General features: G+C 40.6%; 1 protein-coding gene across 1 annotated transcript in view; it reads left to right on the top strand.

Moving 5' to 3' along the window:
• The window catches only part of LOC137496961 (transcription factor IIIA-like), a 61,544-nt gene that overhangs the window by 17,305 nt on the left and 17,208 nt on the right, over positions 1-27,031 (top strand). Inside the window, exons 3-6 of the mRNA XM_068225151.1 lie at positions 5,465-5,641; positions 7,069-7,217; positions 15,353-15,476; positions 22,272-22,377. Of these exons, the coding sequence (XP_068081252.1) occupies positions 5,465-5,641; positions 7,069-7,217; positions 15,353-15,476; positions 22,272-22,377 (556 nt within the window). The remainder of the gene's footprint in view (positions 1-5,464; positions 5,642-7,068; positions 7,218-15,352; positions 15,477-22,271; positions 22,378-27,031) is intronic.

Genomic DNA, 27,031 nt, shown 5'->3' with positions numbered 1-27,031 from the left:
CTTCCTTTGATTATTGTTCAGTAGAATTCACATCGTATTATGCAGCTGTTATAACAATAACTCTGTCCATTTTTGGCCGTAATAATTACAGTATGGCTGCATCATTATTACAATGTTTTTTCAGTTGCCAGAAAGCTGCTATTTGTGTTAAAAGCTAGTTGATATCCGTAAGTTTGCAATAATGTTGAAGTGTGAAATATGTGATTTATCTTAAGAAAGCAGAAGTCACCTTATACAAAGGCCACTAGGAAAGTTTTGCAATACCGTAAAATGGGGTGAATAGGAACATGGGGGTGAAAGGGAACACACAGTAGGGAATTTATTTTATGGAAGGTTTGCATCGTATATAAAGCAGTTCAGTGGGATTTTTTTCTCCCAAAATATTCCCTATCCTTATTTCCCGCCATTTCTATTTGCTCTGAAAGGATAACAATAACTTTTAGCAACAATAGTGCCCAATAAGGAAACCTTGAATTTTTTATAGCTATTAAAGACCATAAAATCTTCTTCTGGATTAGAAAATCACGTGGAGGTAAGTGCTTTTAATGTCTAGAATAAGTAACTATGCCATGTTTTGATACAATTAAACATAATTTTACCATAACATACAAGCACACTTTTCTGTGTTAACACTATGCACAATTAATGAACAAAATCATTGAAAAATGGGGTGAATGGGAACACAGAGATGATGTGTAAAATGAGCTTAAATGTGAATAGTCTTCATATAAATACTATTCGGTAATTCTATCCCTTATTTTATCTGTATTCCAGTTGCTGAAGAAAGATGCCAAGGCAATATAAACCAGATCAGAGGGGCAAAATCCACAGGAAAGACCCACCAGAAACACTTTCTGCTGCATTAGAGGATATTAAAAGAGGATTATCATACAGAAAATGTTCAGAGAAGTATGCCATTCCTACAAACAGTGTTAAACAGACGTATGAAATATAATAAAAGTGAAGGAGGAATAGAAATATAGCCAAAAGTTGGACAGACAGTTTAGATACTGAAAAGCATTTGGTTGATCGGCTGGTGATGTGTTCTCCTCTGATTACCTATTTGATGCATAACGACCTCCGCTGTATTGTTAAGGCTTACCTTGATAGAATGTGAGTCACTGTGAAGAGGTTCAGAAACAATATGCCAGGTTATGACTTTGCACTCAGTTTCCTTAATCGTTATGGAAATGTTTTATTTCAACGAATATGTCTAAACAGAACAGAGACCGTATTCCAAGTCGCTTGCCCCGTTCATCAGCAGAAGAAACGGTGGATGATGTTGAAGAAAACAATGGTATCACTGATGACTGCATTGTTTCTGTACTCAATGATATGAGGTTCAGTCCTGGGACAGTAAAAATTAGAAAGAGAAAGCTAAACATTCCTCCTTGTCAGAGTGTGAAAGCTGACAACTTGGAAAATGATAGCCAAGAAGGACATCTGTCAGGTGATTAGCAACAGCAGAAGGAGATCTCAAAATAAAATGAAGTTCCTACTGATAAACATGCTAGTAAAAGAAAGTTGCCAATCCCAACCAAAGGACGCCAGAATCAGAACCCTAAATCACACCTAAGGCAGGACTGCAACTGAGAACTACATTCGGTTGAAAAAATAATGAGAGGTGTGTGCAAGAAAGCACGAATTGAAGAAGGTGTCTGGGTTATGGTAGATTTTACTTCTCCATCCAGATCATTAATCAAATCACCCAAATTCTTCAGAGTAATCCTATTTCATTGAAACAGTCACCAGTGTTGGACTATGAATGCTTCACAGTAACGTTTCTGAAGTAGGCCTACTGTATGTGCCAACTAAAGTTGAGAGCAGACAAATTTTTAAGTGGTCCGAACATGAAAATGTCTGTGAAATTGATAAGGCAAGCGTTGTTGGTGTGGTACACCACCCTAATCGTTTTAGAAAGGGACTCCCGAAATTCGATGTAAATTTCCACGTATGGTAACATTTTGGAGCATGTTTTAGGTTGACAATTACCTTATTGTATTAGTTCTTACTGTTTATGCATTTTTCAGATCTTAAATAACATTTTTAAAGGTTTTCAGTGTTCCTTTTCACCCCAGTATGAGGAGAATAGGTTTAGACGGGACACTTAAGTATCTGTTCCTATTGACCCCATATTTGGGGTGAATGGGAACACTAATTTTTCAGTCAATATCACGTAACTTTTTGTACCAATCTGTTCATTTCATGTACCATAACTAGCTATCTGACCTTATCAATACTGCTACACGAAGAAATTTATTAAATTATCTAAATCAAGAAAACAGCGACAGAAAATACTATAAAACCGTTCCCATTCACCCCATTTTACGGTATGCAAAAACGGTTGGATGGACATCCCTGTTATGGTGGGGGATGAAAAGAGGGGTGAAAACCGGTCTAGGAGACAGCAAGGCGCGACCTTCACACCAGTTGTTAACAAGCAGTCGAATTGAAAACAAGTTAAGATGTGGTCTAAAGGTGAATATCGCGCAATTATCCACTACAATTTTGCTCGTGGATTAATTGTTGACCAGTGCCTGGAGGAAATAACTCCTGTGCTGGGGAAAGACTATCCACATTGGGCAACAATTTTCCACTGGTACAAAGAGTTCCAGAGGGGAAATGTTGGGGTTGAAGACGATCCTCGTTCTGGGCGCCCATCTGAATCAGTGACTGAGGAAAACATTGAAGCTGTGAGGAAATGTTGCAGCAAGGGAGGCGGTTGACATATCAGCAGGTAGGAGAGACCCTCCACATCCCTGCACCAGCTATTCATTCAATTCTACATGACCATCTCCATGTTAGAAAGGTTTGTTCCCTTTGGGTGCCCCATTCACTTTCAGAGGAATAAAGGGCACATCGAGTGAAATGGTGCCGAAAAATGCTAAAACAGTTTGAAAATGGGACTTTGCATAATGTCAATAGCATCGTTACAGGTTACGAAACTTGGCTGTATTATTACGATGTCGCAACAAATTCCCAGAACAAGGTGTGGCTGTTTGAAGAGTAGCTTACTCCTGTGACTGTGCGAAAGTCAAGGTCAGTGAAGAAAATGATGATTGCAGTATTCTTCTCTAAACGGGGCATCCTGACATGGGTTGTGCTAGAAACACAAAGGACAGTTGCTGCAAAGGGGTACAGTGAGACTTGTCTGCCTCAGGTCATCCAGGCTCTCAAGCAGGTCCGTCCAAGGTCACGGCTCAACACACAGCTCTTGCATCACGACAATGCTCCAGCACATCGTGCTAATGTAACAATGGATTTTCTTGCCAGATCAGGGTTGACTGTGCTTGATCACCCTCTATACAGTCCTGATCTTGCCCCATGTGACTTCGCACTCTTCCCAGAAGTGAAGATGAAGTTGAAAGGGTGGCATTTTGCATCTGACGAGGAGCTTCTGGCAGCATGAAATCAAGAGTGTGAAAATGTAACCGAAGAAACGTGGCAGAGTTGGTTCAGTGACTGGTTTCGACGTATGGAGAAGTGTATTGAGTGTAGTTGAAATTATTTTGAAAAAGTCTAAAGCATTCACTCACATCGCTAAACTTTCCTAGTGCCCTTTGTATGTGTAACAAAACCAAGGACAGTGATGGAAATAAAGTAAACTGGTTGAAAGTCAAGTGCTTTAGATTCGAAAAGGATGCACCGGTTATTCTCAAATATCGATATAGTCATTCTGGAATATACTCTGGGATGAATACTTTTGGGTGAGATCGCCCAAAAAAGATGCCCAACCTTCAGAAGTCTTACAAAACTTTTCCCTATATCAGAACAAAAGTACAAGGATCTTATTAGTCTCTGCAATAAAGGAGTTATTCCAACAGAATTTCAAGCATGGTACCACTCCTTATCCCATTCAGGTGCAGTGAGGGATCAAAATCCAGAACAAAGTGTAGACAGTGAAAATGAGTGTGAAGCTAATGATAATGAGTAAAACATGACACATAACAGTGAGAAGGGTTTACTGATTTACTGACATGAGTGTTTTAAATTTTTTTTATTGTCACGCTTTCGTTCTCTGAATCATACTGTGTAGTTATGAGAAATAGTTCAAAGATAATAATAAATAATACTTGTTGTTTTAAGGGGCCTAACATCGAAGGTCATCGGCCATAATAAATAATAATAATACTAATAATAATAATATAATAATTTCATGCACCTACACATTTATCATGAGCCAGTACTTGTTATTTTTGCCTTTATAACAACCTACGAAGAGGTTCCTTCCTTTCCTGGCAGAAGTCACTAAGTCAAAAAATATTAGATTTCTTTTAAATTTGGTACTTCAAATTTGCAAAAATAGTGAAATTATGGAAGTAACTCGAAGTGTTGTGATTATTGGGATTTGATTATTTGGACTCGGAAGACGGCGATGAATTGTGTATGTAAAGTATTTATTCAATTGTTTGTTTTGGTTTCTCCTCAGTATGTGAATTTTGGAATTGTTTAATTTGTTTGAAGTCGATATGATTTTAAAATTATTTGATTGTCATGGTAATTCTGGTGCATCCTGTACCACACGCGCCACATCGGCGTGGGAGATTTCCGGTTTCGTAAAGTTGCATCAATTTCGTAATTTCTAGAGGCTTCCTAAATGTTCTTTGTCAGCACTATTTTTTCTGCGCTCCTATTGGAGAAAATAAAAGGAAATGTGATTGGTAGGTGAAGGAAAACATCGTACGCTCATTGGCCGTGGTAAGATTTCATAATTTTCCGGGGAGAAGAGTTGTTGCTAGAGCCTTGCTCTGCAAGGGGGTCTTTTCTGTTTGACCACTGAAGGGAACGGTCACCTTCTAAGGTACGGGTCTTCTTGGCCCCGCCATCCGGTAAGCACTGATTATTTATTTTAACTTTTCAGGTATTCGGTTTCAGATGTAGTGTTTCATTTAATTTATCTTGCCGGAGCGTACCCGTGTTTCCTTCTGCTTCCAAATGTTATCATTATGACTTAGCTGTTTCGGTAAGTCACCTCACTTTGTTAAGAGATAGTTCCCGTTTGTTGTTTTGTAAATTAAATGTTATACGCTTTTCGAAGTAATCTTTAAGTTTGAGTTTGTTTGATGATGAAACGAGTCTTGTTGTCCATGCCCATCTCCTGGAGGATATCAAGAAGACTGAATTGATCGATTGAGTCATAGGCCTTCTTGAAATTGACAAAAGTTAATACAAGTAGTTTGGCACGAAGAGATCTGATTTTGATGATACTCTTCAGAGAAAAGATCTGTTCACTGTAGGAGTGGGTCTTATGGAAGGATCAGAATAACATATGGCACTGCTGTATAAATGGTCATTGTGACTGGCTTCTCATTTGAATTTTTTTCTTCTCTCCTGTACTGTAAAATCATATCTGGCAGTGTATTTATTTATTCATTTATTAATTCATCAAATACATTAGATATTAGTCATATACTAAATAAATAATATCTGCAGTTTTTGTAAATGTTGAAATAATATTTTCTAGGTGTGTAATGGATGACTGTACGGAAGAGTTCTGTTCCACTGCTAACTTACGGAAACACATAGAGCGGAAACATGTGAGAGAATATCCATTCAACTGTGAGATCTGCAAGAAGGGCTTCAAGAAACAAGACCAACTGAAAACTCATGAGTTTGAGCATACTAGTATCTCTCCATTCAGGTATAGTACCCAAGTATAATGTTTCCAAAGACCTTCTAAGGTGGGCTTGTTCATTTTTCATTGCAGTGAGCCTGCATTAGCTTCATAAAGCACCACTGGTTAAACAATCTCTTGAGATTGATGTGTATCATCTTATCGCAGAATTCTCAAGTGCCATTTTAGTCTTGGAGTCCCATCCGACATGACGAGGGAAGCAAGATGTTGAAAATGTATGACTTTGGCTATACCTTGGCCATTGATTTGTATTTGTATTGATTTGTATTGTGCCCTTCATCTGCTAACTGCCACTGCACATTCTAGTGTTAAGTCACACATCATCTATCACTTTCTGGTTGTGGTAGTGGTGGTGGTGGAGATCATTATTTTGGGGGGAAGTACTACTAGGCTGCAATGCTCTCTTAACACTAGTCAGAGGTAAAATTGAAGAGGTCCAAACCTTTGAAAAAGGAGAGTGTCGACAAAAGAATAGAGAAGGGCCATGAAACACAAAGATGAAATAACTTGAGGCCGTGCATACCTAAGACCATCAGGATCAGAAGAGACCAAGTTTTAACCAGAGGTGGTTGAGTAGGAAAGAGGAAAGCAAGGAACGTGACACAGGTACATGGAAACAATGCCAGACTCAGTTCTGGGTGCCATGGTTGCCAATCCAAGCTTTCAGTATGAGAGCTCCTGGGGGCCTCTTTTCAGTCACCTCTTACAATGGGCAGGGTGTACTGTGAGTCAATTCTACCCCTTTTCCCACAGTATATAAATGTACAAGTTTCAACCATCTGATACAACTGTGGGATGCTTGCCTTAAATCCAGTAGTGAATATGTGAAATAAAATCAGAGGAGAAGGTTATGTTGTTATACTAGTGACCTTTTTAACAAGCCTTATACAGAGTGTTTGAAACTTCCAAATCAAGTGTTTACATCTCCTGATTCTGCTGGATGAAGTAACATTTAACGGACACCAGGTGTGATTGGATGAGTTTGCCAGAGCATGATTTGCATCAAAGTTGGTGTTGCCACATCAAAGTGCTGTTGTAGTGGAACAAGATGCTATCATTTGATGGAGAGAAAAACAGGTTAAGTTTCTTAATGTTACAAAATGAGTAGTACGTTTCTTTATTTTACCCTGACGCTGTACATTATTACCAAATTAGTGAATGTTAGTTTGTTAGAAATGTAATTAAGTGGGTCACAACTAATTAAATTGCCATCACTCCTTTGCCCAGCAGAAGTGGGAGATTTAAATACTTGATTTGAAATTGTGTATGTACGGCACAGGAACGGTACATGGGTTCCTATTCAAAACGTTGTCTACTCAGTTCTCTCTACAAATCCTAGGTATGGGAATTTCCAAAACATTGTATTAAGTAAATCTAAATGTTTGTAAGAGGAGTATTTAAAATTGCTTTTTCAGTGAATACTATTCTTTCAGGTGTGATATATGCGACACGGGCTACTTGACAGCGTACGATTTGAGGAGACATAACAGGAGGCATAAGAAACGTACATGTGAACATTGTGGTCTTGAATTCAAGGACGCATTGCTTCTGCGTAAACATCATGGGCTGGAACATAAAAAAAGTAAGTCCTCCAAGTTTTAGTGAATATTTTAAGCAGGACATAATGAATTAGGTCAGTGTTTTATAAACCAGTGTGTAGCACGTAGAGGACTGAATGGAGTGGCCGCACATGTTAATGCACCATGGCTGCGGAGCCAAGCTCTGCATTAGGGATACTTGTGGGTTTGAACCCCACCATCGGCTGTTTTCTATGATTTCTCATTTTCACTTCCAGGCAAATGCTGAGACAGTTCCTGTTCATAGGCCACAGCCAATTCCTTCTATCTCTTATTCAGTTTCACTCACCATTATTCATTTCATCTTAATTGGCTCCTCAACTGATTGGCAGCAGGAAGGGCATCCAGCCGTAAAACAGGGGTGGCTTTTCAGGTGAAGTAGGTGAAGTGCCATTTCACCATTTATTTTTACCATAATGAATTACTTAAATTTATTTTTCTTATGACATTTGTTGGTTTTACGGAGAGAAAATGTTTTATTGTACAGCGTTTGGAGCACCTCATCACCTGATGAGAACCAGGGGAACTCACGAAAGCGCCGGCTGTCGGTCACAGTGCGGCGCGTGAGACTGAGTGAAGACGAGAGATTCCGCAGCTGCCTCTACCTCCCAAGTGCTCCCTCCTAGCGCTTGGCCTTGGCGGTTGCCATGACAACCGCGACGTCACCCGCGTACTTTCCACATAGCAGAATGTGCTAGTGAAGTTGTCGGAAGAGCGGAATGTTTCGTCTTCCCTGCGTCATCCTGTGTGAAGTACGAGTAGTTATGCATCGTGGTTCATTTGTTGTGTTGTGCTGTTTTATTTAAATATGTATCCTATTTATGACATAGTGTGCATTTTATTATAAACACCATTTTCACGTTGGAGAAAGGAAGATCAGAATGAAGTTCTACGTTTTGATCGCCCTACTAAATCACTGCAAATTTGTGCTACAAAAGAAGTGAAACATTCTGATAAATCTTACAATCTTAGTTTCAAACAATCGTGGTTTAAGGAATTTCCATGGTTGTGCTCCTCTCCAGCTCTACAGAAGTTGTTTTGTTGGGCCTGCTTGCCTTTTATCAATAAAAATAACATTTGGAATAAAGGAGGATTTTCAGCCCTTTTGAACATAACATGTTCTTTACATAAGCAGTCAGACTCTGCAGAACATAAAATACGGCAGCTAGATTTCAAGACATTGGAAACAAACCAAAATACGATCTCTGATGTCCTGAAGGAAAATGCCAGACTGTATATTGTAATTGTATGGTTCAGTGAAAATGTACATTTAAATAGGCTTTTCCTTCAGTTGGTAATTGAAGCAGTGCTCTATTTAAGTAAGCAAGAACTAGCTTTACGTGGTCATGACGAAACATTAAATTCAATAAATCGTGATCACGTGCTGAACCCTCCGCCAGTCACAGGTACGAGGTACGAGTACAAAACAACCAAAAACAACACGTAGTTCCTAAATCTTGTCCTCCTCTGTGGTGTAGTGGTTAATGTGATTAGCTGCCACCACGGAGGCCCGGGTTCGATTCCCGGCTCTGCCACGAAATTTGAAAAGTGGTATGAGGGCTGGAACAGGGTCCGCTCAGCCTCGGGAGATCAACTGAGTAGAGGTAGGCTCGATTCCCACCTCAGCCATTCTGGAAGTGGTTTTCCGTGGTTTCCCACTTCTCCTCCAGGCAAGTGCCAGGATGGTACCTAACTTAAGGCCACGGCCACTTCCTTCCCTCTTCCTTGTCTATCCCTTCCAATCTTCCCATCCCCCACCAAGGCCCCTGTTCAGCATAGCAGGTGAGGCCGCCTGGGCGAGGTACTGGTCATCCTCCCCAGTTGTATCCCCCGACCCAGAGTCTGAAACTCCAGGACACTGTCCTTGAGGCAGTAGAGGTGGAATCCTCGCTGAGTCTGAGGGAAAAACCAACCCTGGAGGGTAAGCAGATTAAGAAAGAAAGAAAGAAAGAAGTTCCTACATCTGTCGCTCGAAACCGAACGGGTAATAGCTCTTCTCCATACTTTACAGCCACGAGCCGCCACTGCCGTAAAAACATACAGATTCATCTCACCTCATCCCTGATCCCGTATCAAGAAACGCATACCCTGATAAAATCAGTAGGACTGTAAAGCTGCATCATTCTGATAGCCAAGGGTGTTTTTCCCAGCTCTGGAAGTGCCTTTCATGAGTGTTGCTTCTTTTGAATTCTTCTGTACCCACACCAGTATGAACAGGTTTTTTTATCCCACTAACTGCTTTTGTGGTTTTTGGAAATGTTGTGGTGCCAGATTTTTGTCCTGCAGAAGTTTTTTTTAACGTACCAGTAAATCTACGGGCACAAAGCCTGATGTATTCGAGCACTTTCAAATAGACCGAACCCGTTAGCTTGGGCTCAGGAACCCATCGCTTCTATCATCTGACCCACTTAGCCCAACTGTTAAAGTTCTGGAGCACCTACCTGATTTTTAGATCCAAATTACTACTATACATATTGATATAGAAAGTATCTTCACACAGGTGGATAAGGGACTGGTAAACACAGTATTTTGTCCTTGATACAAAGTCATATCCACTGCCGCCCCCACCACCACCACCACCACCGCCTCTGCCACCACCACCACCACCACCACCACCACCACCACCACCAAATTTTGGCAAATTGTGGTTTTGATATGGTTATACTTGTGTTTCATTTTATATATTCTTAGTAATATTACATATTTTTACATATTATTTGAAGTATGTAATATTTTTGTACATATCTAGATAATTATTTTTTAAATGAAAAATGTGGAGAAGTACTTGATGACACACTGCATATCACGATAAAGATGCTACCGTGCTACTGGTATTTATGTCAGTTAACAGGAGTTAAAGGACGGATTCTGTATTCATTTTATCTAGTAGCATTTATTTGTTTCATTTTCAGGGCAACGGGAAATTAGCTACAAGAATACATTGTGTGATATACCTTGATATACCTTGATTTTGAAATATTTGAATTATTTTGATTATGTCTTTAATTTGATTATTTAATATTGTCAAAATTAGAAAGCAGCATTTTTTTGTTTTTAAACAATACAAAATCACACATTCACCAAATGTTTTTTTGCTAGTGGTTTTAGCGGCTATGTCCTTAATTAAGATACAGCCCCAGCATTTGCCTGGTGTGAAAATGGGAAACCACGGAAAACCATCTTCAGGGCTGCCGACAGTGGGATTCAAACCCACTATCTCCCAGATGTGAGCTCACAGCCGTGTGCATCTAACCGCATGGCCTACTCGCCCGGTCACCAAATGTTGTCAAACCATTCTGCATTATATGAAACAGCTTTTTAAATAATTGTTTTGGTTGGATTTTGTTTAATTCAAAAAGTGAATGAAGAATCTACTTTGGATCGTGAATGAAACGGATTATTTTCTTAAGTGAACTAGTTAAAACCAAAATGTGTAAGTCACATTTGTGTATTGTTAGCTAATAAGATATAATAGTTCTCTTTAACAGAAGCAGCTGTGTAAATTCACTGCCAATAATTCAGTTACAAGGTAATAACGTCCACGTCCGCAATAACCAGTATTACACATGACAAACTCACTTACCTGATTGTAGCCACTTTCAGAAATTTAACAGCAAAACTCAACTTATCTGGTTCTTACCGGGGACTGTTTTGTATTCTCGAATAATCTGGAAGTAAAATTTGGCTATTTCTTCAGTATTATTATTAACTTTATTGGCCACATTGGACCACTTGAGTCTTCCATGTACACTTTTTCTTTGAAGGTTGTACTGTTTGATTCTTCTTATCTGCCCAGTAATTCTTCATTCATTCTGATCACAGTGTTCTTAATTTGTGTGAAATTTCTACAGGCCTTCTGTGCATCCTTTCAGTTGAAAATTTGTTATTCTTAGGAAGGGTGGTAATTTTATTCCTGTTCTCTGCATCTGTAATTTCGAGTCCAACTGTTTTGAGATCCTCTTGAATTTCTTTGATCCAGTGCCCTCCTGTCTTCTTTCCCAGATTTCTCATCACTAGTTGTCGTAAAATTCTGTTTTCTTGTAATCATGTAATAATAATATTAATTATAATAATTTCATGTGGCTATTTCTAGCCGGGTGCAGCCCTTGTAAGGCAGACCCTCCGATCAGGGTGGGCGGCATCAGCCATTTGTAGGTAACTGTGTGTTATTGTGGTGGAGGATAGTGTGATGTGTGAGTTGCAGGGATGTTGGGGACAGCACAAACACCCAACCCCCAATCCATTGGAATTAACCAATGAAGGTTAAAATCGCTGACCCAGCTGAAAATCGAACCCGAGACCCTCTGGACCAAAGGCCAGCATTCTAACCATTTAGCCATGGGGCCGGACATCGTAAGATGTGAAAGAAATAAGAGATTCTTTTCTTTTTCATCGTGCTGGTAACTGGGTCAATCTCTCGATAGACAGTTTCATTGCAGAGGATTCTTCAGACTCCTTCAACCTGGTACTTTTTATTTACTTAAAAAAAATCAAACCCCATGGCACTACAGCCCTTGAAGGGCCTTGGCCTGCCCAGCGACCGCTGCTCAGCCCGAAGGCCTGCACATTACGAGGTGTCGTGTGGTCAGCACGACAAATCCTCTCAGCCTTTAGTCTTGGCTTACTAGACCGGGGCCGCCATCTCACCGTCAGATAGCTCCTGAATTCTAATCACATAGGCTGAGTGGACCTCGAACCAGCCCTCAGGTCCAGGTAAAAATCCCTGACCTGGCCAGGAATCGAACCCGGGGCTTCCGGGTAAGAGGCAGGCACATTACCCCTACGCCACAAGGCCGGCTTTTATTTGTTAAAGTTCTGACAATTCTTCTTTCAGTTTTGAGGAACTGATCCGTTCTTCTATCATTTTAAATTTGGAACAAGTTTTCGCAAGCGTAAGAAGCCTCAGGCAATGTTACAGTTTTGTAGTGTTGGATCTTAGTGTCTATTGACAAGCATTTTTTTGTTATAAATTGACCAGGTTAGAAATTGTGCTGTTTTTCATTTTGTTGGTTCTATTTATCCATGTTGCTTTCTTGGTTAAGTTGTGCATAATGATTTCTACAAGGTATTTAAATTGTGTCTGACTCGTTGGCTGAACGGTCAGCATACTGGCCTTCGGTTCAGAGGGTCCCGGGTTCGATTCCCGGCCAGGTCGGGGATTTTAACCTTAATTGGTTAATTCCAGTGGCACGGGGACTGGGTGTGTGTATGTTGTCTTCATCATCATTTCATCCTCATCACGACGTGCAGGTCGCCTACGGGAGTCAAATAGAAAGACCTGCACCTGGCGAGCCGAACCCGTCCTGGGATATCCCGGCACTAAAAGCCATACGACATTTCATTTCATTTTCATTTATATTGTAAGACTATGTTAATTTTTTAATCATTTATGATGACTTTGATGATGTCAATATTATGATGAAATCACATATCTTGTTAGTGTCAAAAAATAGAGAGCATTGACCTTAGTAAGTTACTGGGATGGGTGAATACAAGTTGGCAATAATTCATATATCTCTACCATCCATGCCAATATCGGGTAGACTACGCAGCAATGTTTCGTGTTTCACATGACCGTACATTTTAAAAAAAATGTTAGTAACCACTTCTGTTACACCATTGCAATGAGCCGGAATGATGATTTTCCCTACAAGTAAAATAAATTCCTTCTCACAGTGTGAAGGTCACTTTTAAATGTGTATATGTTATTATCACAGATTGTTCAAGATTAGTATTTAAGTGAATTTAATAGATTGTGGCGTATTATTATAGGTATCCCTTTACATCTTTCTGACCTTTTCTTAATTCATTCCAATTGGCATAGGACGTGAATTTGGCTCAGTTTTACAGCTGGATGCCCTTCCTGACACCAACCCTATGAGGAACAATGTATTTAGTATTGCATGTTTCTTTGGTGGTTGGTAGTGTGGTGTGCTGTGCGTAGATGAAAAGAAGACCGGGCGAGATGGCCATGCAATGAGGGGCACACAGCTTTGAGCTTGCAACCGGGAGATACTGGGTTTGAGCCCCACTGTCGGCAGCCCTGAAGATGGTTTTCCGTGGTTTGCCATTTTCACACCAGGCAAATGCTGGAGGCTGTACCTAAATTAAGGCCACGGCTACTCCCTTCGCACTCCTAGTCCTTTCCTATCCTGTCGTCGCCATCAGACCTATCTGTGTCAGTGTAATGTAAAATAAATTGAAAGAAAAGAGATGAAGAGAAGTGTATTAAGACTAGCACAAACACCCAGTCCCCAAACTAGAGGAATTAATCATTCACACTTAAAATCCCCAACCTGGCTGAGAATGAACCTGGCACTCTCTGAGCCAAGAGGCTGGACTGGACTTTTATACAAAATCTTAGAAAGAATGATTCTGGACATACTATCTCAAGTGATAGCCCCACTACTCATACCAGAACAAGCCGGCTTTCGACCAGGAAGAAGTTGTACTTCCCAAGTAGATGGAGGAACTTAAATAATGGCCTTCCACAAGGGAGTGTGCTAGCTCCTATACTCTTCAACATCTACACCAATGATCAGCCTCACACACAAGGGACAAAGAGCTTTATTTATGCAGGTGATGTCGCTCTGGCAGCTCAAGAGGAAACGTTTGAACTTGCTGAAGAGAAGCTTTCCCATGCTGTACAAATTCTAAGTGATTATTACCAAGAGAACCAACTAAAGCCAAACCCATCAAAAACACAAGTCTGTGCCTTCCACCTGAAAAATCGACAGACAGCAAGAAAATTGCAAGTGATTTGGGAAGGTAAAATATTAGAACACTGGTTCACTCCCAAATATCTAGGAGTAACTCTTGACCGAGCACTAACTTATAGAACACACTGTCTAAGGTATTTGCAAGGAACAATATTATCCAGAAATTATCGGGTTCAACCTGACGGGGGGGGTGCAGCGTCTCCTTTTAAGAACTTCAGCAATAGCTCTCTGTTACTCAGCAGCAGAATATGCCTGCCCTGTCTGGTGTAGATCTAGTCATCCTAATCAAGTGGATGTTGCCTTAAATGAGACCTGCAGACTCGTTGCAGGATGTTTGAGATCTACACCACTTGATAAAATTTATTGTCTAGGAGGTATCCCACCTCCAGATATTCGCCGTGAGTGTGCATCCAGACTGGAGAAATCTAAAGCACTGAACCTGACGACCCAAACTTTATATGGGTACCAACCAGCAACCCAACGGCTCAAGTCAAGGAAAAGCTTTCTCAATACAACTGAAACCCTCACTGAACCACCATCGAACTTCAGAGTGAAGTCATGGCGTTCCAGATCCAGCCACCTTGCAGAATGGTTGATGCCTTCTGAAAGACTTCCTTCAGGCCACGAGCAGAGCTGGTCAACATGGAAGACGCTCAACAGGTTGCGTTCAGGAGTTGGAAGAACAAAGACCAACATGAGAAAGTGGGTTTTTGTCTGTGACTGCACTCTATGTGAATGTGGTGAAGAACAGACAATGAGCCATCTTCTTGTTTGTAACTTGTGTCCAACTATTTGCTCCCTCCAGAATGTGATCAATGCTACCAAGGAAGCATGTGAATTAGCTGCATATTGGTCACACCACATTTAATTAAATTTGTATTTATGTAGAGCTTAATCACATCGTTACCTGCCATCATCAGAAATAATTAATGGTTATAGTACCAGATTTGTTATTGTCCTAATATTATTGTAAGAAATGTATGTTTCTGACACGATTAAATAAATAAATGAATTATAGACTGTCATACCTTACACTCTGCAATCACCTGCAAATAAACTGTGAGCCACCACATCCCTCTATTTGTCGGCTAGCACTGTGACCTCTTCTATATCTCTTACCTTGAGATCATTGAAAACGGAATTTCAAACCATTGTCCCTTAGGTCTCCCTCTACTTCTCTTAGACTTTATAGCCAGGCCTTTTATTCTTGTAAATAACCTATCTTCCTACATTTACCTCACGTAATCTTATCATCAAAGCCACTTCATCCATTAAGTTCATTCCTAACTTAACATTCATCTCTTCATTATAAATATCTTCCCCCCATTGTTCCCTTCAGTGTTATTCTTGGTATTTTTATGTCTTCTGATGTTTATTCTGTATGCATATAATCTTGAAGACCATTATTTTTTACTTTTCAGGTTACACCTGTGGAACTTGTGGGAAATTGTTTTACAACAAAGCCATGTTTACCCAACATGAAGTTGTACATTTGGATCCTTCTCAGCGAGTGGTGTTTCCTTGTCCATATGAAGCATGTACCAGGTAAATATTAGCCTGTACATTAACTAGAGGACCTGTGCTGCTCTGCAGCATTCATTATAAATAGGTCAGATAACGTGTCTTGATATAAAATTGCTCCATACGCTGCCCAGGTACTTTTTTGAATATTAACTTTTAGGATTTGTCATCATCATCATCAATGTCCCACTCAGGTTGCCCGGGTTTGGTTAACAAACCTCCTCCACTCCTTTCTGTCCTTCCACTTTTCCTGCTCCATTACTTCTGCCACATCCAATCCAGCTTCTCTAATGTCCTTACAAATCTCATCCAACTGGGCGAGTTGGCCATGCGCGTAGAAGCGTGCGGCTGTGAGCTTGCATCCGGGAGATAGTAGGTTCGAATCCCACTATCGGCAGCTCTGAAGATGGTTTTCCGTGGTTTCCCATTTTCACACCAGGCAAATGCTGGGGCTGTACCTTAATTAAGGCCACGGCCGCTTCCTTCCTACTCCTAGGCCTTTCCTATCCCATCGTCACCATAAGACCTATCTGTGTCGGTGCGACGTAAAGCCCCTAGCAAAAAAAAAAAATATCTCATCCATCCACCTTCTTCTAGGTCTTCCAACTGGTTTCTTTCCCTTAACTTCTCTTTCCAATTCCCTTCTTACTACCCGTTCCTTTCCCATTCTTTTTACATATCTGAACCATCTCAGTCTTGCTTTCTGTATGTTCTGTAATAACAGTTCTATATTTAGCTCTTCTCTGATTTTAATATTTTGAATTCTATCTCTTCTTGTCTTTTTAAGTGAAGTTCTTAAAAATTTCATTTCTACTGCTTGGATCTTACTCTCTTGTCTCTTATTAGTTAGTTATTACCTGTTAATTATGTGTGAAGTAATTTTCTGTAGATTTCTTTATTGTGACATTGATTGACATTTTACAAAATTTTTCTTTACAATTTGTTTTACGTTGCACCGACACAGATGCGTCTTATGGCAACGATGGGATAGGAAAGGACTAGGAGTGGGAAGAAAGTGACCATAGCCTCAATCAAGGTACAGCCCCAGTATTTGTATAGTGTGAAAATAGGAAACCACAGAAAACGAGAAAACCACCTTCAGAGCTACCGAATGGGGATCGAACTGTATATCTCCCGAATGCAAGCTGACAGTTACATGAACCAAACCACACAGCCATTTGCTCGGTTGTTATGAATATTTTGTAGCTTTAGACTTATTATCATGTGTTTAATTTAAAGTTTTTTAAGGTTATTTTGTTTCACATGGAACTTTATCTTTGTGGCATCCCAGATTGTCTGCGAAGTAGTTGATTTTTTCAAAGAATGGTAAGTGATAACTGTTGTATTTACTCATTGCACTATAGATATTATGTACACGATTCCAGCTGTGATTGGAACTGTCACCAATCAGCTTAGCAAACCCAAAAACTGTGAATTCAACACTAATCTCGGTCATTTTGGACATATCTTTTCTCATCCCTTCTGACCTGCATGCCGATGGATGCTGAACTTATACTTAAACAGTACTGGAGTGCCACAATTCATCTCAATGACCCCTAACAATACGGATTCGACACTAATGCTGGTCGTTTATTATTATTTTTACATATCACTCCCTCCCTACTCACCCCTAGGGGTGCTAGGGGCATCTTTCTCCCACGATATTTCTCTCCAGATAGTAGTATTCATGTGTGTACCAAGTTTGGTTGAAACTGCAAGTTTGCCTATAGTCGCCATCATTTTTAATCCTTTAGCTTCGATATCTTTATGTAAACATATTGCTCCTTAACAGTATGCAACCCGCTAAGTACAGGATGTATTGCGGGCTAGGGTAAGTCTTCACTTGCAGTTATTAGAGTGATCATGTAGTGATTTGATTTTATGATTACTCGAAGTTGACTGAACTTAGAGACCTATCAATGCTTGACGATTCCCCGACAGCTAATTCCGAAGAGAATCATCATCATCATCATCAGCCAATTCTATCATTACATGATGTGGCCTTTTAAATTCATGAACTCAGGTAAGTCTTTAGCAGAAGAGAATAAAACAAAGTGAATCGGTAAAGTAGAACGGACATATGGACTGGTCAAAGCTGCTTTAGGAAACTCTTTTAATATATAAATACTGTAATATCTTCACATTCATCAGTCACATTGCCCACATACAGCTAGGTCAGGAAAAAATGGGTCCCTCTACATTTTACACACACACGTGCAAGTCTGCATGTGTGCACAAACCCCACCCCCTCTCGGTTTCATTATAGACTTCGTTTCCATTTGTCATAATCTGGGTCCTTCTCAGCCCCACTCTTCATTTATAATTCTGCAGTTTGTTTTAGCCTTTCTCCCCTCCCCCCCCCCCAGAACCTGTTATGCAGGCGTAGCAGGGGGAGAGGTGATACTTCCACGTGGCGCGTCCCAGGTGGAGGATAGGGGGGTCCTAACTGGCTTGCCGGCGGACTTGAGGGAAATAAAATACCTCTCATGGACCAAACACACTACCCCCTGCGGGTGGGGGACGCACATGTAGAATACACCCGTGGTATCCCCTGCCTGTCGTAAGAGGCGACTACAAGGGGCGACCAAGGGATGATTGAATTAGAACCATGAAACTACTTTTGATTCGTACCATCACGTGGGGAACACCATGGGTTGCCTGTACTTGCGAGTAGTACCACTAAATTAGGTACGAAATAGGTTTGTGATTAGTTGCAGTAAAAAGCCTGGCCTGGTGGTTTCCAGTACCCATGCGTCGTACCCATGGGAGCAGCACCGCGAGTCTGGGCGTAGCCTGTGAGTTGTACCGCTATATGTGCGGCACCGTGGGTCAGCGTTGCTTGTAATTGGTACCCACTATGTGAGGAACACCACGGGAATACCGGCGCCCGTGACTAGTACACCTAGGTGAGGAACCTTACCGGTTTGCGTTGGCTATGAGTGGTGCCATTGTGTGAGAAACACCATAGGTCTGCGTTCCCTGTACGAAGTGCAATACTTGTGAGTAGTACCTTCTTGTGTGGAACACCGTGAGTCTTCGCTACTTTTGATTAGTACCCCAAAATGACAAATACCATGGTTCTACTTTACTCGCGACATGTACCATTCTGTGGGGCCTTAGACGTGGATTTAGCACCCCTTCAGACATCAAGCATCATTGTGCTTTATAAGTGGTCCCTTGGTCAGTAATACTCTAATTAACTACCTTCTTTTTGAGTTAGTTTCACTGTTTTTTGTTTGTTGGTTTTTTGTTTTTTGTTTTTTGGTTCATGTCCATCCATTCATTCTTCACGACATTTTTTATTTTATTTTGGTCAGTGGATGAATTTGAACATTTTGTTATTTCATTTCATACCATTAGGAGCCGATGACCTCGATGTTAGGCCCCTTTAAACAACAAGTATCATCATCATCATCATCATCATCGTCATCATTAGAGACGGGAATTATAGGCACGAATAGGTTAGAATGCAAACGTATTTGAAGAAAGCGCAAGTGTAATCTAGCCGCTCTACAGTTATGTCGGGGAGTTGCATAAATGTTAGGGGATCTGTTTGTCCAGATCGATAATATATATGCAAATCTCACCGCAGAACCGTCATGCGGGTAACATGCATTTGCGCCTTGGTTAAATACGTTTGCATTCTAACCTATTCGTGCCTATAATTCCCGTCTCTAATCATCATCATCATCATCATCATCATCTTTTTTCCCCCTTCATTTGTCTGTTTAACCTTATGCTACCAGGCGAGTTTACCATGCAGTTAGGGGCGCGCGACTGTGAGCTTGCATCCGGGAGATAGTGGGTTTGAATCCCACTGTCGGCAGCCCTGAGGATGGTTTTCCGTGGTTTCCCATTTTCACACCAGGCAAATGCTGGGGCTGTACCTTAATTAATGCCATGGCCACTCCCTTCGAACCCCTAGGCCTTTCCTATCCCATCTTTGCCATAAGACCTATCTGTGTCGGTGCGATGTAAAGCCACTAGCAAAAATAAAATAACATGCTGACCACGGCGTAGTCCTGGAGCATCTCTTGCTCTTAAGTAGTCTGCAACACAGTATTGTTCATCTGTTTGTCTTCACAGCACCACACCAGTAAGGTTGGTGTGCAATTAAATGCAACTATGAAAACTGTCAGTAGAACATTAAGATCTTCTCCACTAAATTGGCTGCCAGTTATTTCAAATATCTGTCCTCCCCACCTTTGCAGAAAAACAGCAGTCATGAAAGCCAGGAGAAAAATCTCCACAGATGAGTCCATCCCTCTACACACAGACTTCAGGTCTTACTTGTTAAGCGGCTGAGGTCCAGAAGAACAGCGCATGAGGATGTAACACGATTGCTTGAAAGTGGATGCAACCCAAAGGCGGAATAGGCACGTGAGAGCTTGAAGGCAAGTCCAAAAAATCACGAGTTAATCAGCTACTTGTCTGCTCGAGTACCAGTTTTTGATAACTACGACAAGAGTGGTTACAGCTCAACAGGTACCGTACTGGTCAACGAGTGTATAAATACCTAAAGCACAAATAGAGTTTCGGCAGGGATAGTGCACATTACTGTGGTGCAATTCAAACCACATTCTGGAGGAATGTTGTGATAGAATATTTCCTTGTGGGCTACATTCCCTTCGTAGAGCAGAAGTCTGACACTTGGATCAAATCCTGTGACTTAGTTGTGTGATTTGGGATGTTATTTATTTGTAAATTTTGTATGCAGTATATATTTACTTGTCTTGTATATTGATGCATACGACAATAATAATAAATGTACCGGGCGATTTGGCCGTGCGGTTAGGAGTGTGCAGCTGTGAGCTCATATCCAGGAGATAGTGGGTTCGAACTCCACTATCGGCAGCCCTGAAGATGGTTTTCCGTGGTTTCCCATTTTCACACCAGGCAAGTGCTGGGGCTGTACCTTAATTAAGGCCACAGCCTCTTCCTTCCCATTCCTAGGCCTTTCTTGTCACGTCATCACCATAAGACCTATCTGTGTCTGTGCGACGTAAAGCAACTAGCAAAAAAATAAAAATAAATGTAGTAGAATGTACCGTAGAATGTACCGTAGAATATACCATTCATAGCAAACTTAGATGTAGTGGTTCTTTAACCCAACATTTAAATGCAGTCAGTGGACATAAATTAGTTCATTTTTACTTTCACGTGTAATTCCTAGAGGCCACTACTGTTATATTCCTCCTTACAGGAGTTATGCAAGTCTAATGAAATATGACATACAGAAGACAGTGACAGTCTTACTTTCTGTGTCCATGTCAAGTCAGATTCTTCGAAAATTCAGCAGCTGCAATGGCTTTGTAGTTTGCTTCGAACAGATGTTTTATAGTGCAGGCTTTGCCTTGTTTGCTGTGGACAAGGAGATCTGCTGGATTCTGGTATGATCTGGAGACTAAACAAATAGTGAATGAAAACTGAGACTGTGAAACTGTCAGCTGTGGATTTAGTGCTTTTTTGTGAAATGGAATGTGGTAAATGACAGTGGGCATAGATCAGGATATAACAATATTATTCCTAACAACTATGCCATGTCACTGGTTGTAAGCATAATTTTTAGTGGACAGATAAACTGTCTTACATCAATCTTGAGAACTTCAGTGACAAGATAGAACCTAGAGGTAGGAATTGGAAAATTTCTCTCTTACATTTGATGATAATATTTTGAAACCAGTTGCCGCTCAAACCAGTAATCGTGTTCATGACTTGCAACATAAGAAATGTGTGACTTCCAACATAAGAAATGTAATGCTGATACAACATGGACCAGTAAAAAAGACCATTCATATATTGTTCATCTTCTTGACAGACTAAAGTATTGGTTAGATGATTTTATGTCATCATCATCATCATCATCTTAGATTCTCCACACCAGCAGGCCCAGGTGTGAGAATGAACAAGCCTCCTCCATATACTTCAATCTTGTACTACTTTTCTTCCAGTATTTTCTCCCATTTTGGGCTCCTCGTGACCAGGACTTTTTCATCTGCTTCATAAAATCTGAGACTTGTTCTGTTATTGTTGAAAGGAATCCAAATTTTTCATCTTGTGCTGACTCTCTATGTCTTACAATATAGATTGATAGTACAGTGAAAAAACCCAGGGTCAAGGGTTTTTCTGTTGGTGTGAGTTCCCTTAACCCTTAGTAATCCCTCACTTCAGCAACAGATTGAGTAGTACTGGAATTTCCCATTCTACAACTACACAATTTCACAGGTCTCCTCCACTAAAAATGCTGTTAAGGACGGTAAAGGGCCCTTACACAACGTGCTAGCCAGGCCATCTGGACGAAGGTTTTTTTGAAGTGTTACTGTATCGCTTGCCCTTTGTTCTGGCTTGTGGCAGGCAGAGCCTGGCCTTCCACATACTGGATTGAGGTTGGCGGCCAGTGTCCTACCCTTTGGTAATTCAATGTCGTGAGTTATTTCAAAGACCATACTACCTATACTTGTTGTCAGATGAGGAACATGCCAAGGACAATTCAGACTACTTGTACGAAGTGCAACAAATACTGGACCTTTAAAAAGATTTCTTCAACTTCATGAACCAGGAAAAGAACTTAATATTGAGGCTGTGATTCCTTTCAGAGAGATTGTTATTATGTTGTTTAATGCCACAGTAGCTAAACAAAGTTGGTATTAAAATCCATTTAATCACTTAATAGTAGGATGGTTAATAAGAACTGAATGGCATATTCATTGAAATCTCTACTTGTAATTTATATGCAGATAATTTAATGTGACTACTGTATTTCTGTTTCTTTCAGTTCTTTACATAGTTAAATCAATTTATCTTGTCATAATTTTTCAGGTTTTACTACGCAAAACGGAATGTTGATTACCACGTGCGAGTCTTTCATGAAGGAAAGAAGGTCTCCCATAAGTGTCATATGTGTGGGAAAGAATTATCTACTAGGGTAAGTACCTACCACTTTGTGTGCACAAGTCAGCTATATTTTTATTTCTCATGTAAATTTCTCCTAATGTTTCAGTGTGAACAGTTGTACACCATCAACATCAAGTGTAACGAATGAAATTCCCACCTATGGTACTGATGTTTTTATATTGCCTCAAATGTTTGAAAAGTAAACAGTATAGCTGTCAAAATAATCAACAAGTATTCAGCCCAAAGAGCCAGCCCCGTTGTGTAGGGGTAGCGTGCCTGCCTCTTGCCCGGAAGCCCCGGGTTCGATTCCCGGCCAGGTTAGGGGTTTTTACCTGGACCTGAGGGCTGGTTCGAGGTCCATTCAGCCTACGTGATTAGAATTGAGGAGCTCTCTCACTGTGAGAAAGCGGCCCCGGTCTAGAAAGCCAAGAATAATGGCCAAGAGGATTGGTCGTGCTGACCACGCAACACCTCATAATCTGCAGGCCTTCAAGCTGAGCAGCGGTCGCTTGGTAGGCCAAGGCCCTTCAAGGCTGTAGTGCCATGGGGTTTGGTTTTTTTTTATTCAGCCCAAAGACTGGCTTGTTGCTGAACTATTTTTCTTACACCATTGTTTTGTAAGACCTATCTGAGGAATGATTCTTTGGTCTTCCATGGATTTGTTTGCCATGAACGTAGCCCCGTGCAATAGTTGTCACATCTAAGAATGGCATTAAGTGTGGTCTTACCAAGTTAGACATGGTCTGTTTACTATTAAACTCGTGTCCTCATACCGAGACGGTGCAGCTCTTTCCAGGCACACTCCTATTGGAGGTGAGCTATGTGTACCATTATTTGCTGGAAACCTCTGCTTAAAGTTGTTCGACATTACTATGGTTGTCTGTTGAGAAGTTGTGTGGTTGTTGGATAAGGGGTATGAGAGATAAGCATGGCTGCTGCACATGCACCAATCTCAAGTTCTGACAATAAACATCTGTTCCATCTGTGGTGATTCTTGCGAACTGAGGTGCTGTTGTGAAGTTTCAAAATGGTAGTGCAACAGGTTAGATGAAACAGATGGACTGCAACAGCTAAAAGACATCTTTACTGGCTTCTTACCAAGGCAACTGTCCGACTCGTTGGCTGAATGGTCAGCATACTGGCCTTCGGTTCAGAGGGTCCCGGGTTCGATTCCCGGCCGGGTCGGGGATTTTAACCTTAATTGGTTAGTTCCAGTGGCCTCGGGAGCTGGGTGTTTGTGCTGTCCCCAACATCCCTGCAACTCATACACCACACATAACACCATCCTCCACCACAATAACACGCAGTTACCTACAAATGGCAGATGCCGCCCATCCACATCAGAGGGTCTGCCTCACAAGGGCTGCACTCGGCTAGAAATAGCCACACGAAATTATTATTATTATTATTATACCAAGGCAACTGTGATTTAAATCTTGGTGAGTGCATGTGGAATTTTTAGAATGGATAGTAGTTTGAATTTCAAATTAAATTGAAGGTCCTATTGCTGAGATGAAAAAAGAAAAATACTAGAAGCTTGCTGGATAAAACAGTGTGTGAAATTGTTACAGTTACAAAATGATAGTCAAACAAAGTGGAAAAGGGCAATAAATCAAAATAAAATTGAAGGGTAACAGACAGATAGCAATCTATGTAACATGGTAGCCTTGTATTCCAATTTTGCAGACTGCATGGAACTGCTGTTTGCCCTCATGCACTTGCTTTAACTCACTTCCTTTCTTTGGCAAGGACTTGAAATGTTGTTTGCAGTAGATTAGAGTGATACTGAAAAATATATGTATTTCCACATTGCATCTTTGTACGCCAGAGTAGAAGAAGAATTATGAGTGAAGATGACATTTTGTTTTGTGTTGCTTATATCCAATAGCTGAAATGAGGTCCTGGTGCATGAAAAATCTGGTCCCTTTGCCGCAAATTCTTTTTATTTTTTATTTTTGAAAATGATCTCATTTGTGAAGTTAAATGTCCGTTAACTGTTAAGCTGTCTGGCCCCACGGTGTAGGGGGCAACGCGTCCGCCTGTCACCTAGCAGCCTCGGGTTCGATTCCCGGCCGGGTCAGGGTTTCTTAATTGTAATTGATTAATATCCATGGCCTGGGGACTAGGTGTTTGTATCGTCCTTAACGTTCCATGCCTCACATTCAACATTCTACACTTCCGCAATTCCACTTACACGCAGGTTCCTCTCAAATGGTGAAAGTAGTGGCAAAATGTCGATGCCAAGGGGGGGGAACCCTGTTTAGCTTTGCAAGTTGTCCTCCACAGCTGTTCTTAAACACAGCACATGTACAGAGTCATGAGAGAAGGAAATAAGCCATGGGTAGTTGGTGTTTTACCCAGGAGGAGCCCAAAAGGAAATTAAAATTAAATAATTTCCATGCTTCATCTGAAGTTATCGGATAAGTTGTCAACTTTATCCAGATTTTATCTTGTTTTGTTTTATACATAACGTATATCTAAGGTAGTTATAACATAATGTGCATAATTTTAAGAACATATCGCTTCTTGAATTCTACATTAATTTAAACCAACATCCCTGAGTACAAATTCTGTCTCCTCTTTCTATTCCTGCTCTGCTCTTTCATAGTGTTTATCCTGTTCTATTACACCTTCCTCTTTTCATATACCTGTCTGTCTGTATATGATTTGATTTGTCACCCGTTTGTTTCTTTCCAGTATGTGCTTCAGAAGTAAGTTGCTGATAGAATTCTCTGCTTTAAAGTGGAGTCTGAACAATACAATTGAAGCGGTGCGCCGAATAAGGGTCTATCCTCCAAAAGCTGTATTATGAGTAAATTGCGGAAAATGTAGTTAAACCAAATTTAGGTAAAAATTGTGCCATTATGTGCAGATTGATAACTAGTCTGTTGATTGAGACAATTAGACAGTCCACCAACTATGTTCAAAAGAAATTATTTATAACAAAAGGAAAAAAGTGTGGAAGAGGGATCTAAGTGGCACAGTTATTTTTACCCAAACAAGTACCGTTTATTGCGAACCAACCGATTGATATTTGCTCATACGGGCTGATTTAGATGTCACAGGGGATAGATACTCCAAGGTGGGCTATTTTATGTACAAAAATCATTTTATTTCTCCTCCTTTCACAATATATCAAAAACATTGACCATGTTCATGGTTGCATAAGTTTCTTTAGAGCTAAAAGCAACAAAAACACAAAGAATAATAGAAAAATTAAAATAAAACACAACAGTATAATGCCCAAAGAGGGAGTAAAATAGCAATCACTAAATCATTAGACACAGTTCACATTTACAAGGACAAAATACCTTCATAGTAACTTCTATGTTCTGGCAAGATATACTGCAGCATGTCAGTCAAGTCTTTCTTCTTTTCCTCTCTGAGGGGTAAGGGCATGTGATACGCCTTAGGTAGTTCCTCTGGTATAATTAGGGCTTTGGTAATTGCATTCTTTTTTGTCAGTTAAACTAAGTGGTGTGAATTCCACGGCTGGAACACGTTGTGAGTTTTACGCACACGCATGGAATTACAGTCATCTGCACTTAACTGAAGCCACATTACTGTAGTGATTTTGAGGTGTGGGTCTCTCTTTATCCCTTTTTCAACGTGTCCAAAATCAGAAAAGTCGTCTCTTCTCATCATTGTCACTTTAAAGGGATTTGATGGTCTCGCAGTGGCAAATATTTCCAACAGTTGAGTTGGAATTTGCACTGAACTCAAGCAAAGTTTCCGTTCCAAGAGGGCAAAGTCCCTGACGCACGGTAGAAATGAATGTCCTGATATAAGGAATTTTTGTTCAGCTGTAGTAAAATAGCCCAGTCGAATTAAGTAGAGCAGTAGAGACACAATCCGCCAGTTGTTGTTCTGTCCAACACATCTGTTGGACCAGAGGATTAATTTCCTTTCAGTGTAAGGGGTAAGAATGGAGAAGTGAGACCTCATGTATTTTAAGAGGCAGAATGCAACTTCGTTGGAACCTCTTTTTCCAATAGTCTCATTTCATACAAACATATTCGCTCCACCTGTACCTGCATTATGGGCAGCCACATTATAGCACGAATGCTGGCATTGGTAGAACATTGAACTGTGAGTGAGTTCAGGTAAAAATATAACTTGTTGCAGGTCAATGCACAGTACAATGACTTTCGAATTTTCCTTTGCACAAATTGTGTCATTTGCTAATGCTGTGTAGCCTTTCTCAGCTTTCCTATGATGGAGCTCACTCTCTCTGTATATCTTCTCTTTCTCCTCGGGTGTCTCAGCGGCAAACTGTTTTACGTACAGCTTATCAAAGTACTTGCAAGTGTCCGATCTCGGCGGACCGAACTTGAACTGAAAATTGTTGTGGAATACATTTCGGTAGAGCCAAAATTTTACTTTAGAGTCACTATGTTTTTCTAAAAATAGTTGGTACATTGCTTTCAATGAAAGGTTTGGGCTGAGATATTCAGAGTTCCCAATATTCTTCCTGCGGGAATAATTGTTTTCATACATTGGAAACGAGGCGATATGCTCCCGTATAAGTTGCTTATCGTCGTCTAATATTCGGTGCGGCCAATTTTTATGTAATTCCCGTCCATCTTTTGGGCTGCATATTCCACTTTTCATTTTCTTCTGTAAGTTTTGTACACGTTTATGACTAACAGCATAAACGTCATGTCACATCTGGCACACACGTAAAC

Source organism: Anabrus simplex, chromosome 1 (genome assembly GCF_040414725.1).
Source record: "Anabrus simplex isolate iqAnaSimp1 chromosome 1, ASM4041472v1, whole genome shotgun sequence".
In the NCBI taxonomy this organism is placed as follows: domain Eukaryota; kingdom Metazoa; phylum Arthropoda; class Insecta; order Orthoptera; family Tettigoniidae; genus Anabrus; species Anabrus simplex.
The sequence above is the reverse complement of the archived record's forward strand: the minus strand, read 5'-3'. Positions and strand labels throughout refer to the sequence as shown.